Source organism: Salmo trutta, chromosome 7 (assembly GCF_901001165.1).
Source record: "Salmo trutta chromosome 7, fSalTru1.1, whole genome shotgun sequence".
Lineage (NCBI taxonomy): Eukaryota > Metazoa > Chordata > Actinopteri > Salmoniformes > Salmonidae > Salmo > Salmo trutta.
In genome coordinates, this window is record NC_042963.1 from 12,612,523 (window position 1) to 12,629,924 (window position 17,402).

Consider the following 17,402-nt stretch of genomic DNA (forward strand, 5'->3'; position numbering starts at 1 on the left):
AAACACAGAAGAAACAGGAGCCTGACTGGGGGACACTAGATTCCTAAAATATAGCTATTTAATTGAAAATAGGTCAACTATCCTAAACAATGCACATGCAATTGGTTGGAATGACATTTAGTGATTACATACTGTCTTGTAGGATTTCAGTGTTAGTTAGATGATCAAGTTTACGGAACTGTGTGCCTAATTTCATGGTGGTTATTGACCTGTGAGTAAGGGTCTTACCTGAGCTGCCGGCCCACCTTGCGGAACAGGAAGCCGATGGTGAGCAGGCTAAGGGTGGGAGGGGTGCTGAGGACACAGGCCCGGTAGTAATGCAGGTACTTACGCAGCCCACCTGTAAACGCCTGAGAGAAAAGACAGAGTGCCATTTTCTACATTGTAGAATAATAGTGAAGACTTTGAAATAACACATATGGAATCATGTAGTAAGCAAAAAAGTGTTAAATCAAATATATTTTATATTTGAGATTCTTCAAAGTGGCCATCTTGATGACAGCTTTGCACACTCTTGGAATGCATTTCAGTTAACAGGTGAGCCTTGTTAAAAGTTAATTTGTGGAATTTCTTTCCTTCTTAATGTGTTTGAGCCAATCAGTTGTGTTGTGACAAGGTATGCGTGGTATACAGAAGATAGCCCTATTTGGTAAAATACCAAGTCCATATTACGGCGAAAACAGCTCAAATAAACAAAGAGAAACGACAGTCCATCATTACTTTAAGACATGAAGGTCAGTCAATCCGGGAAATTTCAAGAACTTTGAATGTTTCTTCAAGTGCAGTCGCAAAAACAATCAAGCGCTATGAAACTGGCTCTCATGAGGACCACCACAGGAAAGGAAGACCCAGAGTTACCTCTGCTGCAGAGGATAAGGTCATTAGAGTTAACTGCACCTCAGATTGCAGCCCAAATAAATGCTTCACAGAGTTCAAATAACAGACACATCTCAACATCAACTGTTTAGAGGAGACCACGTGGATCAGGCCTTCATGGTTGAATTGCTGCAAAGAAACCACTACTAAAAGGACACCAATAAGAAGAAGCCACTTGCTTGGGTCAAGAAACACCAGCAATGGACAGTAAACCGGTGGAAATCTGTCCTTTGGTTGGATGAGTCCAAATTTGCGATTTTTGGTTCCAACTGATGTGTCTTTGTGAGACGCAGAGTAAGTGAACAGATGATCTCCGCATGTGTGGTTCCCACCGTGAAGCATGGAGGAGGTGGTGTTATGGTGTGGGGGTGCTTGGCTGGTGATACTGTCTGTGATTTATTTAGAATTCAAGGCACACTTAACCAGCATGGCTACCACAGCATTCTGCAGCGATACTCCATCCCATCTGGTTTGCGCTTAGTGGGACTATCATTTGTTTTTCAACAGGACAATGATCCAAAACACACCTCCAGGCAGCCTAGTGGTTAGAGCATTGGGCCAGTTACTGAAAGGTTGCTGGATCGAATCCTGAACTGGTAAAAATCCGTCGTTCTGCCCCTGAGCAAGGCAGTTAACCCAATGTACCCCGGGCGACGAAGACGTGAATGTCGATTAAGGCAGCCCCCCGCACCTCTCTGATTCAGAGGGGTTGGGTTAAATGCGGAAGACACATTTCAGTTGAAGGCATTCAGATGTACAACTGACTTTGTATCCCCCTCTTTCCCTGAATATAAGGGCTATTTGACCAAGGAGAGTGATGGAGTGCTCCACAATCACCTGACCTCAACCCAATTGAGATGGTTTGGGATGAGTTGGACCGCAGAGTGAAGGAAAAACAGCCAACAAGAGCCCAGCATATGTGGGAACTCCTTCAAGACCGTTGGAAAAATGTTCCTCATGAAGCTGGTTGAGAGAATGCCAAGAGTGTGTAAAGCTGTCATCAGGGCAAAGGGTGGCTACATTGAAGAATCTCAAATATAAAATATATCTTGATTTGTTTAACACTTTTACTACACTACCGTTCAAAAGTTTGGGGTCACTTAGAAATGTCCTTGTTTTTGAAAGAAAATCTATTTTTTTGTCCATTAAAATAATATCAAATTGATCAGAAATACAGTGTAGACATTGTTAATGTTGTAAATGAATATTGTAACTGGAAATGGCAGATATTCCATAAAATATCTACATTAGTCGTTCAGAGGCCCATTATCAACAACCATCACTCCTGTGTTCCAATGGCACGCTGTGTTAGCTAATCCAAGTTTATCATTTTAAAAGGCTAATTGATCATTAGAAAACCCTTTTGCAATTATGTTAGCACAGCTGAAAACTGTTGTCCTGATTAAAGAAGCAATAAAACTGGCCTTCTTTAGACTAGTTGAGTATCTGGAGCATCAACATTTGTGGGTTCGATTACAGGCTCAAAATGGCCAGAAACAAAGACCTTTCTTCTGAAACTCGCCAGTCTATTCTTGTTCTGAGAAATGAAGGCTACTCCATGCGAGAAATTGCCAAGAAACGGAAGATCTCGTACAACGCTGTGTACTACTCCCTTCACAGAACAGCGCAAACTGTCTCTAACCAGAATAGAAAGAGTGGGAGGCCCCGGTGCACAACTGAGCAAGAGGACAAGTACATTAGAATGTCTAGTTTGAGAAACAGACACCTCACAAGTCCTCAACAGGCAGCTTCATTAAATAGTACCCGCAAAACACCAGTCTCAACGTCAACAGTGAAGAGGCAACTCCTCTGTCCAGTGTCTGCTCTTTTGCCCATCTAAACTTTTCTTTTTATTGGCCAGTGTTGATGTTGAGACTGGTGTTTTGCGGGTACTATTTAATGAAGCTGCCAGTAAAAATACAGAAAAACCCTTGAATGAGTAGCTGTGTCCAAACGTTTGACTGGTACAGTGTATATGTGTACATGGACATACTGTATATAAACACGTACATGGACATACTTGTATGGTTGCAAAATTCCAGCAACTTTCCCAAAATTCCCAGATTTTCCCTCATTTGGATGATTTCCGGAATTGGGAGGGAATAAGCAGGAAATAACTAATTCTCAAACAAGGAATTTTACAGAAATGTTGCAACCCTATACTTATGACAAGTCTTACAATTAAGCAATGAGGCGTGATGGTAAATGGCCAATATACCACAGATAAGGGCTGTTCTTTGTATGACGCATCGCAGAGTGCCTGGACACAGCCCTTAGCAGTGGTATATTGGCCATATACCACAAACCCCAGAGGTTCCTTATTGTTATTATAAACTGGTTACCAAAGTAAATTCACCAAAAAAAAAAAAAAAAATGGGTTACCCATGGCTATTCCTTAATGTCTTACTTCAAAAGTCCTTGAAACCCACACCGTTTATACACCAGATAATTACCCCTATCCAGTAATTATAATCTAAAAGGCTAAACTGATCCTAGATCAGCACTTTTACTCTGAGACTCTTTGTGAATATGAGCCACGATAACAGATGTGATAGGGCGGTATATAACGATTGAAGGACCATACCTGGAACACCAGGCCTCTCTTTTGGGCACTCTGCAGAACGAAGCGGCTGAGCCTCAGGTAATGGGTGCCATACTGAGCCAGCTCGCCAAGCAAACGAGACACACTCTCCGGTGACGCTCCCGACACACACACTCCGGGTCGAACGTCAAAATTTACACACACCTGGAGAAAGAGAACAAATGGAATCCATTATGTAATTAAGTGATAATGCCCATGAAGCTGGTGTTTGGAGGATATATTGGCACGGGTGTTGGTAGGCCCGAGACAAAGTAAACTAGCTGCACTTCGTTTAGTTTTACCTTTTTTCAATTGATATTTCTTTGTATATATCCATAAAAATTATGCCAGCTGATTCATGATTTCCACTGGCTGAGAAATGCTGCCTGCCTGTCTGTCTCCTCCCGACACGTTCATTACTATGGGACAGCTAAAGAACGAATTTGAATATTGAAACAATGTTGTAAATGTCAGAGACACAGACCGCAAGATATATACAAATCTCAGCTGTTGAAAAAGAAATGTTAGTCTAAAAGAAATTAGATAAATGTCCAGATGCTTTTTATAGTGGAGATCAAGTTTATAAATTGCCTGGCTGGGCTGATGAGACAGTGGATTGCGCAGTCAAATGGAACAGAGTAAATAGGCATTTTAACGTCATAGATTTAGCCGGTGGTAACTTGTAGAATAGATACTGGCTGGAATCACCCATTGTATAACATGCTATATATTTATATTACATATACACCAAACTAAATAAAGCAGTATACAGACTACTGCCAGAGTTAAGGTGATGGGGGTACAGTACCTGGTTGAGGGGGAAGGTAGTAGACGCCACCCCAATCAATACATTAAGTAGGTCACTGACCAGCTGGGTCTGACAGTCCAGAGGCAGGGGCAGGAGGGGCGAGGGGGGTGCAGAGCAGACCACCCTCATCTCCCCCTCCCACAGCCTGTAGAGCTGATCAAAAGCCTCCCTGCCCCCCTCCGTCAGGTAGGGGAATTCCCTCTTCCCTGGTGGGCTGGTGGGAGAAAGAGTTTATGCTTGATGAATTATTCTGGAATAATTCTTCTAACATTTTAGGCCATTTCCATCTAAAAAGACCCCATGAGCACCAACATGTGTTCAAAGGATCGTGTCAAATTGGGTGTCAAATGAAAGCTAAGAATCTACACTACTGGTCAAAAGTTTTAGAACACCTACTCATTCAAGGGTTTTTCTTTATTTTTACTATTTTCTACATTGTAGAATATTAGTGAAGACATCAGAATTATGACATAACACATATGGAATCATGTAACCAAAAAAAGTCTATCGTTTATATTTGAGATTCTTCAAATAGCCACCCTTTGACTTGATGACAGCTTTGCACACTCTTGGCATTCTCTCAACCAGCTTCACCTGGAATACTTTTCCAACATTCTTGAAAGAGTTCTCACATATGCTGAGCACTTGTTGGCTTCTTTTCCTAAACTCCGCGGTACGACTCATTCCAAACCATCTCAATTTGGTTGAGGTTGTGGAGGCCAGATCATCTGATGCAGCACTCCATCACTCTCCTTCTTGGTCAAATAACCCTTACTAAGCCCAAACCAGATGGGATGGCATATCGCTGCAGAATGCTGTGGTAGACATGCTGGTTAAATGTGCCTTGAATTCTAAATAAATCACAGACAGTGTCACCAGCAAAGCACCCCCACACCATCACACCTCCTCCTCCATGCTTTACAGTGAGAAATACACAAGCGGAGATCGTCCGTTCACTCACACCGCATCTCACAAAGACACGGCGGTTGGAACCAAAAATCTCCAATTTGGACTCCAGACCAAAGAACACATTTCCACCAGTCTAATGTCCATTGCTCGTGTTTCTTGGCCCAAGCAAGTCTCTTCTTATTGGTGTCCTTTAGTAGTGGTTTCTTTGCAGCAATTCAACCATGAAGGCCTGATTCACACAGTCTCCTCTAAACAGTTGATGTTGAGATGTGTCTGTTACTTGAACTCTGTGAAGCATTTATCTGGCCTGCAATTTCTAAGGCTGGTAACTCTAATGAACGCATTCTCTACAGCAGAGGTAACTCCGGGTCGTCCTTTCCTGTGGCGGTCCTCATGAGAGCCAATTTCATCATAGCACTTGATGGTTTTTGCGACTGCAAAGGACGACCCAGAGTTACCTCTGCTGCAGAGGATAAGTTCATTAGAGCTTGACTGACCTTCACGTCTTAAAGTTTTGATGGACTGTCATTTCTCGTTATTTATTTGAGCTGTTCTTGCCATAATATACCAAATAGGGAAAGAAATTCCACAAACTAACTTAAGAAGGCACACCAGTTAATTGAAATGGATTCCAGTTGACTACCCCATGAAGCTGGTTGAGAGAATGTCAAGAGTGTGCAAAGCTGTCATCAAGGCAAAGGGCAGCTATTTGAAGAATCTCAAATATAAAATATTGTGATTTATAAAAAAATAAAAAAAAGTTACTACATGATTCCATATGTGTTATTTCATAGTTTTGATGTCTTCACTATTATTCTACAATGTAGAAAATAGTACAAATAAAGAAAAACCCTTGAATGAGTAGGTGTGCTAAAACTTTTAACCGGTAGTGTATGTTTGAGAAATGAAGGCATAGATTTTTCAACAAATTTTCCATTATACAAATTAGGAATAAGCAAAGGCTTTGATTTATGGTCAAACAGATGGAAAAGGGGTCTTAAACATCTACCGGAAAAAGTATTAAAAAAGGTATTAGAAATACATCAAAACACAATAATGAAGTAAAGACCCCCACCAACTAATATCAACATTTATATTTAGTTTTGGATAAATTATTTGCCTTCGGTAAATTGATGAAATATTGCGTTGTGGCTTGTTACCAAAAACCCAGATATCTTTTAAGATATGTCCTCATTTCTTTCCCTCATGAGGTGGATAATGAAAGTTCACAGAAGTAACAAGTAAAGGTAGACCTACCAATTAGTCAGTGTTTTTACTGATATCAAGATTGTTTATGAATTATGTGATTAAAAAAATATGTTACGGAATGAATGCAAGTGAATTGGCTACAATGGGAAATCAGTCACAAACCACAGTTGGGTCACCTGCTACCGTCCTCCCTTCAACTGGCATACTGTTATGTTCAGCTTATAACTGTTTTATAATCCCATTTTATTGGTCACATACACATGGTCAGCAGATGATAATGCGAGTGTAGCGAAATGCTTGTGCCTCTAGTTCCGACAATGCAGTAATATCTAACAAGTAATCTAACAAATTCACAACAACTACTTTATACACACAAATGCAAAGGGATGAATAAGAATATGTACATATAAATATATGGATGAGCGATGGCCGTGCAGCATAAGCAAGATGCAGTAGATGGTATAGAACACAGTATATACATATGAGATGAGTAATGTAGGATATGTAAACATTATTAAAGTGCCGTTATTTAAAGTGACTAGTGATACCTTAATTAAGTCAGGTAAGACCGTCACTCGATCATCTAACACTGAATTCCTACAAGACTGTATGTAATCACTAAATGGCATCCCAACCAATTGCATGTACATTGTTGAAGATTGTTGCTACTGCTCCTGTCCTCGCTTCAACTGCTATACTGTTATATTCAGCTATCTTTTTTTCTTCCTCATGTCATCTGGTGGTCAAAGTAAGACTGACAACAGTCTGGGCCCGGTTTCCTGATAGAGATGTAATTTAGGCTTACGATTGCTTTAACGATGCATCTTTCCTACAAAGGCTGATGTAACGTACGTTTCCCAAAACACCGCGCAGAGAAAACGGTCGCTAAGTGCGTTGTTGGAGCATGCATCGATGCTAATAGGATTGAAAGGCTGCACTCAGATCAGCTTTCTCAATTAAAATCTTACCTTAACATTAGAATTGTTTCACAATACTGAGGACGGATTAACCTCTAGATATTACCACCTACGGCTGAAAATATTGAGGCGGCTTATTGTAATGCTTACCCAATAAAAATGCACTGAATCACTGATTTGGCACAACATTGCACACGTGTTAGGCTAAACATCAAGAAATATATTGAGAAATTCCAGACAGTAGCCTACAAGCAGCAAAATAGAACTATGTGCAATGAAGAGCTTGTTTCCTAGGTTAGGGATTATGTGCAATGAAGAGCTTGTTTCCTAGGTTAGGGATTATGTGCATTGAAGAGCTTGCTTTTTTAAATTAAGGAAATGTGCTTTTAAGTGCCACTTTTATGGATGTCAATATACTGTAAATGAATGTAATGTAATTGTGTCTTGCCTATTAAATCATTATATGTGTTATTTGTTTTTACAATTGAGGACTACTTTGGAACATAGATGTCTATGAATTGTCAGATTCTGTCTGTTCAGGACCCACCAAATGTGGTCTTGTTTGGGGGCGGAGCTCACTACAAAAATAACCAGTGTGTAGAATAATACACAAATATGCAAAATAAGTACATTGCATATTTCTACTTTTGTGTACCTAATTCCATTACCTGATGTAAATCCACTTCACCTACAGTAGTTTAATAACCAAAATGTTTTTGTTTTTTTAAACTCAAGGTGTCATATCATAGCTGACACTCCAATCTTTCTGCAGACATTTTTTTATTTTAATTCGGAACAGATATTTAACAGAGTATTTGGAAAACGTGGTTGCATAAACTGAGGGAGATTTTACCGTAATTCTGTTACCAAACTTTACATCTGCACAGTTCTTCCAGTACATGTATTTTTATGACATTTTCTGTGGAAATTGTTGAAAGTATTCCTTGCGCATAGAGTTGTATGGTTGGTTAAACTTGTAAATAAATAGTTTTTGTTTGGCATACATTTTAATGTGAAAAATCTGAGTCAAATCGTAATCCATTACCGTGGAATTTCCCCTCAGGGATATGTTCCAGTCTTTCAAACACTCTTGTATCCCTCCCTTACCAGCCAACAGACTCCCAGCAGCGACGTCTCCCAGGCTCAAAAGTCCTCAGGGCGTCCCAGACATCAAGTTCTGGGCTGGGGCTGGGCTCTGACTGGGAGTCTGGGGTTAGGTTGGAGGCTGACTGGAAGCCCTCATCTTCTAACTGGTCCAAACAAGGTGGCACCTGGTTAGAGCACCAACAAGAGATAATTGATTATAATGACTAATCATCCAGTGTCAGTAAGAACAAATCTATTTGGTCTGACATATTGATTTCAGTAAGTTTTACCATTGTCAAAAAACAATCACTCACTTCAACCAAATTAACTGAAATTCGCCATACATCCACTCATATCAGTGTCAGTCTTACCCGTATGGCTAGCCCAGTGACATCAGCATTGCTGGGCACAGGAGGCAGATTGAGCCTGATGTCCAGGTCTGAGGTACGGGAGTGCTGCAGGGCTCCAAACAGAGACATCCTGGTCTCCTTCTCAAACCTCTCCTCTACGTCTGACCTCCTCCTCAGTGCCAGCAGGCCTGTGCCCGGAGGAGCATCCATCAGACCCAGAGTCCCACACAGACCCTTCAGGGATCCCCACTCCTCCCCACACATCAGGGCCCAGGCTCGGGCCTCCAACCTCTGCAGCTCCTCACTCTGGTACCCCCCCAGTGGAGGCCTCCTCAGCACGGGCCTCTCCCTGCGCATGTAGTCCCTGCTGAAGGAGGCCGGGGGTGGGGGTGCAGAGCCAGTCAGCTGCACCAAGAGCTCCAGCACAGAGTCCAGTTCCTTCAGACCCGATGCGGGCCCCTCACTTAGCCTCCCCAGCTGCTCCTCCAGCCTCTCGGCCTCGTCCTGGCACCCCGCCACTCGCAGGTCAAAGGATATCATAAGTAGCTTGTTTCTGGGCGGGGTGGTGGACGTGGCACTTGGTACTGACAAGAACCCTTTCGGGGAGCCCTCCTGGAACACTTTGGACAGCAGGGCCCCGTAGGCACGCTTTCTGAGGGTGCGGCGGACCCCCTCTCGGGACACCCCTCCTAGAGCACGACGTTTCCATGACACCCCAGTGAGGCTGCTGTCACACAGGGAGCCCAGGAGTTCAGTGATGCTGTTGCTGTTACTGCTGCTGTTGTGACTGCCAGATTTAAGGCAGACGTCTGGGCTGGAGTACATGGTTGTAGCTTGTTATGTCAGTTGATGTGATTGATTACTTCTGACCTATGGATACAGATATATATATTTTTTGAAACGTACAACACTTGAATATACTGTAGTGTAGTTTGTGAGTTGACAGTCAGTGCAACATAATAATTTGCAAATCAAGCTAGCTCCGAAGCATTCAGAAAGTATTCAGACCCCTTCACTTTTCCACGTTGTTGCCTTACAGCCTTATTCTAAAATGAATTAAATGAGCCCCCCCCCAAATCTACACACAATACCCCATAATGACGAAGCAAAAACAGGTTTAGACATGTTTGCAAATGTATTAACATTTAAAAAAACAGAAATACTTTATTTACATAAGTACTCAGACCCTTTGCAATGAGACTCGAAATTGACCTCAGGTGCATCCTATTTCCATGATCATCCTTGAGATGTTTCTACACGTTGATTAGAGTCCATCTGTGGTAAATTCAATTGATTGGACATGATTTGGAAAGGCACACACCTGTCTATATAAGCTTCCACAGTTGACTATGCATGTCAGAGCAAAATCCAAGCCATGAGGTTGAAGGAATTGCCCGAAAGAGCTCTGAGACAGGATTGTGTCGAGGCACAGATCTGGGGAAGGGTACCAAAACATGTCTGCAGCATTGAAGGTCCCCCAACCCGATGGTCACTCTGACAGAGCTCCAGAGTTCCTCTGTGGAGATGGGAGAACCTTCAGGAAGGACAACCATCCCTACATTACTCCACCGATCAGGCTTTTATGGTAGAGTGGCCAGGCGGAAGCCACTCCTCAGTAAAAGGAACATGACAGCCTGCTTGGAGTTTGCCAAAAAGCACCTAAAGGACTCTCAGACCACGATAAACAAGATTCTTTGGTCTGATGAAACAAAGATTGAGGTCTTTGGCATTAATGCCAAGTGTCTGGAGGAAACCAGGCACCGCTCATCACCTGGCCAATACTATCCCTACAGTGACGCATGGTGGTGGCAGCATCATGCTGTGGGGATGTTTTCAGCGGCAGGGACTGGGAGACTAGTCAGGATCGAGGGAAAGATGAACGGAGCAAAGTACAGAGATCCTTGATGAACACTTGCTCCTGAATGCTCAGGACCTCTGACTGGGGGCGACAGTTCACCTTCCAACAGGACAACAACCCTATGCACACAGCCAAGACAACACAGGTGTGGCTTCGGGACAAGTTTCTGAATGTCCTTGAGTGGCCCAGCCAGAGCCCGGACTTGAACCTGATCTAACATCTCTGGAGAGACCTGAAAATAGCTCCCCATCCAACCTGACAGAGCATGAAAGGATCTGCAGAGAAGAATGGGTGAAACTCCCTAAATAGCACTACAGGTGTGCCAAGCTTGTAGCGTCATACTCAAGAAGACTCAAGGCTGAAATCGCTGCCAAAGGCGCTTCAACAAAGTACTCAGTAAAGGGTCTGAATACTTGTGTAAATGTGATTTCAGATAGAGAGATAGAGATATATATATACACGCACACATTTGCCAACATTCTCACCCTGTTTTTGCTTTGTCATTATGGGGTATTGTGCGTAACGTTAGTTTGAGGGGGGGGGGGGGACAATTACATCCATTTTAGAATAAGGCTGTAACGTAACAAAATGTGTTAAAAGTGAAGGGGTCCGAATACTTTCCGAATGCAGATATGTTTTTGTGGGTGGGTAGGCTGCATAATTAAATGACAACAACTAACTAACGTTAGCAGAGTACAATTGACTAGTAGCTAGCTATGGTAGCTAGCAAGGTAAGCTGACGACTCTAACGACACAGTATAACAAGTCAGAACGGCAAGCTAACGTTAGCTGCCTGGGTAGCTAGGTTAACGTCGAACAAAATGCATTTAGCTAGCTAGCCACATTGTGAGCACCGAGATGGCAAAAACAACTACATATAGGCATGCTAGCAAAGTGTATTCCATAATAATGCCTAACTAGCTAGCTGGCTAATAATGTTAGCTACCTTCAACTCATACATTGGTTTTCGGTTGTGCCCACTCCTTCCATGATGATGGTGCTGTTAGCTAGTTCAGTAACCGAGGGACCATTCGTTTTTAGCAAGTTAGTTAGCTAGATGTCCCAGTATAGTTGTTACTTGCCTCTATGCATACTAGCCATCTACTTTCTGTAGCTCATCATAATACGTTCCAAAAAAAAAAGTACGTTATTTTGTCTGTATCATGTACATCCACCTCCTCAACTACACGTTTGACCCGCCCACTCAACCTATGAGTGGACAAAATACCAGACCAGGCTATTTCATTGGTTAACTCCTGTAAGTTAGTATGACATACTTCCGGTAACAGTGATTGCGCGCTAAAGTACAACTGACAGACAAGTCAAATACGGTGTGTTTGTGCCGACATTACCCACCAACCTCAACTCCACAGTTTATCTACCTACCACTCCATTCACATTTAGCTAGCCTCTACCAAGTCCAAATAGTTCCCGGGTTCTTCTGGACGTCGTGTTTCAGCCCAGAGAAGCGGACAGCGTCGATTGTCGTGGAAGAGAAAAAGAGAAGGTGGGATATAACTTAGCATTTGGGTTCACACAGGAGAGAGCTTCAACCCAGGCTGTCAGTGAGCCCAGCCCCAGTTTCACCGCATCAAATAAACAACACAGACAGAGGAAATCAAGACGATTTATTGGACCGCTTCAGTGGGGGCTGGTGGGAGGATATATAGGAGGACGGGCACATTGTAATGGCTGGAATGGAATAGTTGGAACAGAGTCAAACGTGGTTTCCATATTTGATACAATTCCATGATTTGCCTTCTAGTCATTACAATGAGCCTGTCCTCCTATAGCTCCAGCCACCACTGTTCAGTAGTTTCTTTAAGCCAAGGATTTGAGAAGTCACACGTGCAAACCAAAGGAGGCTGGTGTGGTGAGCTATAGGAGGACAGGGTCATTGAATGGTATTAATTCAGCGTTTCCCAAACCCGGTCCGCAAGGGGTGCACGTTTTGGTTTTTGCCCTAACACTACACAGCTGATTCAAGGACCGAGCTGAATTAATACCATTCAATGACCCTGTCCTCCTATAGCTCCACCCACCAGCCTCCTCTGATTTGCATGTGTGACTTCTCAAATCCTTGGGCTCAAAGAAACTACTGAACAGTGGTGGCTGGTGGGAGGAGCTATAGGAGGACAGGCTCATTGTAATGACTGGAATGTACTTCACGGACTGAGTTTGGGAAACCCTGTATTAATTGAAAGCTATCAAACGTATGAAAACCACGTTTGACTCTGTTCCATCAATTCCATTCCAGCCATTACAATGAGCCCATCCTCCTATAGTTCCTCCCACCAGACTCCTCTGAGGCGAACACTTCTCAGATTGCAATGAGAATTGTATTTGTTTGTATCACAGGAGAGAAGCCTTACCACTGCTTCCTGTGCTGGAAGAGTTTTAGCCAGACACATGTCCTAAAGATAACCGACATCAGAGTACTCACTAGTGAAAAGCCGTACCACTGCTCCCTGTGTGGGCCAAGTTTTTCTCAGTCCCAGCATCTAAGAGCACACCTAATGACACACACAGAGAAGCCTAATCATTGTTCCAGTGTTGGAAGAGTTTTTCTTGGTATTCTTACATAAAGAAACACTCAACAAAACAAGTCTGGAATTGAATAAGTGCTTCACTGCATCAAACAACTATTCATACTAACCCAAGGCAGTAGTCACACTCAACATTCTCCAAAGAACTGAATCGGTTTCAGATTCATTTACTTCATGGTTGTGATCAGTTTTAGAAGTCAGTACTTTATTGTATTTTTTTTAATATGAAGAGTAATTTTTTTGATGCAAAATTTATTTGGTTACATTAAATAAATAATAAAAAATAAAAAAAACATCCTTTATTTTACTTAAGCATAACTGCTTCCTTACCGACACGTTTAGTTCAAGATACAGCCATAGTGAAGGGACAAACCTTTAACATTTTTGACTGGACAAACCTGCCCTCCATTGTATTCAATGCAGAGGCAAATCTCAAAGTAGCTATGAATCAATTACATTATATTTGGCAAACTTCTATATGTAGAGACAGAATGTGTTGGGGTGGGGCTTCTAGTGAATGGATCATGTTGTTATTAACCAGTCAGGTGCTTGACTTTCCCCGAAAGACTTGTAATATGCATGTGTGTCTAGCAGTTACATCGCTTACATGGCTCATCACAGTGGGTGGGATATTTGCAAATCATAGACTAATAAACTTGACGATGCATCTACATATTGTAACATTCATGAAACCGATACAGCACTTGAACACTCAAGACGAGAGAAACAGCCACTTTCAGAATCCATTCCCCATTGATACCACTCTCACCTCAGAGACACACTCAGTACATCATCGCCCCACATCTGGTCAGTACCTGGTCCTGTATCATTCATAACCACAACTGTGTGGAACGGACTTCTTCACAGTATTATTGTTAGTTTTCATTTTCACCAAAGTTTCTTCCTCCACGGTAGGCCATGGGTGGGCTGTGAAGCCCCCTTCCCCCAAAGTGGTGGGAATCAACGCCTCAAATGTCATTAGAAGCTATGAAACCCGTGGAGGTGAAACATGCAAGACTGCTGGTTAACACAACAATCGCCTGCCGAGCCGAGGGAGGGGCTGGCATGGCTCACTGCTGTACTGTGCATAGCGGCTGAGGTAGGAGCAGACACACCAGGGGCATGCAGATTTTAACCTGATTTCTGGTCTGGAAGAAGACACCCTGCAAAGAGGCAGACTGATAATTCTGTTTTCATAGCCTACTATATGATGTGTGTGTTGTATCATTCTCAATCTGGCTGTGCTAGAGGTGCATAATAATTCAAAATCTTATCAACAAGATAATTCCCAAATAATATTGACTCCCATATAAAAATGTACATATTTTATCAGCAATCAGATTTCTCCAAATACAGTACAAGTCTAAAAAAAGTGGGAGTGATCAGTGATAGCGTGTAGGACGTTGGGGGGGGGGGGGGTTGTTGAGATAAGGAAATGTAATCACTCTCGCTGTGGCAGCAGCCTTGAAGTTGTTCTCTGTGTGTGTGCATATCTAGTTCTGAGATCTCTGAGCGTGTTAAGAACATGGACTCCCTGAGAGTCAGTCTCTCTATGCTATCCCCATCCCTGCTTCGACGTTTGTTAGGCAACTAGACCAGCAAAAATTTTTTCTTTCATCTCCCCCCATCCAAATTAATTCTTAGCTGTACAGTAAGTGCTTGAATCAATGTTTTCAAAGCAGTTTTCAAACCATCACTGGCCTTATGATAATATGTCTGTTTACATTATAAACACACAAAGTACTCAGCCCTGGGTGTTTCAATCCTAAGCTTGGCCTGAGGCTTTAGTACCTAGAGGGCTGCTAATGGTAGACTCCGATCACTTGGGGTGATTGTATCCAGGGGGCAAGTTGTTAAAAGTTAACATGGTCAAAATCAGGATTACAAGGGGGATATCTTTTTTAACAAAACTATCCCTCCCTCAAATTGACCCGATTGCATCATTAGGCCCGTGTTTTGGGTGTGGAACTGTGGATGCAAGTAGAGTATAAAATGTGATCTAAAGGCTGTGGAACATCTCCATCTAAACACACAAAAGTCATTAGAGCGATAAAGAAGGACCAGAAGTCAAGGACATGGATGTCTCAGTTTATTCATGGAGGAGTGGATGATGCAACCTGTATGTAATTGCCCCATCCACACAAGCCTCTTGAGAAGTGAGTGATCCATTACAAACAGATCAGGTAACGTGATCAACGTCTTCTGAGCTGCCTTGGATGAGAAAAACGTTGGGTTTCATTAAGGTCCTGCACTAATTTCCTGTCCCACTTTTCTTAAGTCACGGCACGTTCACAAGGAAAGGAAAGATCTCGACAACAGCACAACAATTTTTTTTTTCTTCCCCCGGGACTCAATGCATAGGATTATACAGTTAGAATACGGTATTTCAACATGTTGTCTTTTTACAAAGGTATATGTTATAGGAAACGAGAAATTAAAATAATTACTGCACAGCAGTAAGAAAGGTCATTGTCGAGTATAGATAGTCGTTTTTCATACACACAGAGGAACAGCTTAGAATCACGGGGCAAAAACACCATTGGAACAATTTGTGCTATACTCAATATTCTACATTTGTAACTTTGTCTTAAGACTAATTTAGGAATGCCAGACATTTTAGGGGGAAACCGTTTGGGGTTGGCTACTGCTTTACACTTATTTGGGCTGTTGCCATAGCCATCATGATCCTACTAAAACACACACACCACTGACACCCAAAATAAATGCACACATCAAATCTGCAACCATAGAAAGTATACTGAAATGTTTTCAGCCTATTGGCACGCAATGGCTGCAGCAGAACTGTAGCATTTGATAGCACATACATACCACAATCGCAAATACATTGCTGTGTCTTCTACTACTATAATCGCTTAGTTATAATCACCAATAAAACAATACAAATGATATTATTATCATCATATAAGGCACGTTTTGGTTAAAGAAAGGCTTGAAAAAAGCTTTTGCATCACTCGGTCAGGAGTGGAATCTGCTGTGGTAAACAACAGCGTCGGAGGAGGATACAGACTGGATACAGACTGGATGCAATTAAGAGCAAAAACATCCCCCACTGATGCCATTATGCAGTGTGCCACTCCGTTCTGTGCTGAGTGGGCAGTGCCAAGTGCGGCTTGGCCAGGGTGCCAGGCTAGCTGCTGTGGAGACAGGCAGGCACAGGCTCTGTGCAAACCTCACTCTACCAAAGGCAGGAATATCACTAACATTCTGGGGTCTGGAACTTAAACATCTATTCTGACACTAGACCACACACTGACTGATGGTCAAATTCAGGGAGCTTGAAAATGACAAATCTGTGAATGCGTGAAAGATGAAAATTGAAAATGTAACTGATTTGACTTGGCAAAAATTCTCCAAATTATAATCAGGCACCAGCTCAACTATGGCCTACTTGAATGCCATATCAATTTGTATTGCAATGAATTATTATGACCATGAATTAACCTGACTTGTGACACGTCATACCAATGCATGTTGTAAAAATCCTTACTCATTGAAAATAGTACCATTCTATTTAGTACCGTTTGAAGCTTACGCGTAACTAACTATGGGATATTATGACAGTGGTAATTTGGCATACAACGGCATAAGGAAACACAAAACACTATTAACAGCATGTACCATCATGGTCATATTACTTAGTAAGTTGGTTACTGTACGATATCTACTGTCATATTATTTCTATTTCCACCTCTGCATATTTTTTACTCATGTCCTAAATAAAGTATTGCTGCATCGTTACTGAAGATGAAATGGTAAACAACAAATGGTATATTCTATAAAGTAACACACGAGTGGGATATGAATGATCCCCATTGCTTGTGTCTGAAAGTTTGGATGTTATTGCAAGGCTGTTAAATATGTATGCTTGACTGGCTACATAGAGGAATTATTCAAAATATATTCAATTATCTGTTATTTTGCTTGCACAGAATCGTGTGGGGTGGGGGTGGGGGGGGGGGGGGGGGGGGGGGGTGGGGGGGGCTGCAGGGTAAAACTAACTAAGGTTGTCAAAAGTAGCCTTTTTTTACCCTTGAATATATTCAGTGCTTTAGTTTCAGTGGAATGTGTTGGTATGTACTCCAACAAGGGGAAACAGATGCGCTATTGATCTGAATGTAAGGACCTAAGGGTGTATTGGCAGCCACAACATTCGATCGAGCTCTGAACACATTTTCTAAACACCGATCATTTTGAAAAATCACTATTGACGGCCTGTCATTTCTTAGATCCTGTCCCAGTCA

The 17,402-nt window shown here is 42.2% G+C and overlaps 1 protein-coding gene across 4 annotated transcripts in view; it reads right to left on the minus strand.

Moving 5' to 3' along the window:
* tubgcp6 (tubulin gamma complex component 6) overlaps nucleotides 1-12,056 on the minus strand; it is a 28,757-nt gene extending 16,701 nt beyond the window's left edge. Inside the window, exons 1-6 of one of the 4 annotated variants that reach the window (XM_029758019.1) lie at nucleotides 11,981-12,056; nucleotides 8,758-9,606; nucleotides 8,408-8,571; nucleotides 4,266-4,479; nucleotides 3,461-3,622; nucleotides 229-350 (exon numbers count right to left, since the gene is read on the minus strand). In XM_029758019.1, coding sequence (XP_029613879.1) covers nucleotides 229-350; nucleotides 3,461-3,622; nucleotides 4,266-4,479; nucleotides 8,408-8,571; nucleotides 8,758-9,561 — 1,466 coding nt within the window. In that variant the 5' untranslated portion in view covers nucleotides 9,562-9,606; nucleotides 11,981-12,056. Of the gene's footprint in view, nucleotides 1-228; nucleotides 351-3,460; nucleotides 3,623-4,265; nucleotides 4,480-8,407; nucleotides 8,572-8,757; nucleotides 9,607-11,540; nucleotides 11,778-11,980 lie in introns of those variants that run through there. The other 3 variants (XM_029758017.1, XM_029758016.1, XM_029758018.1) reach the window with 3 other exon arrangements.
* Between the last annotated feature and the right edge of the window lie 5,346 nt (nucleotides 12,057-17,402).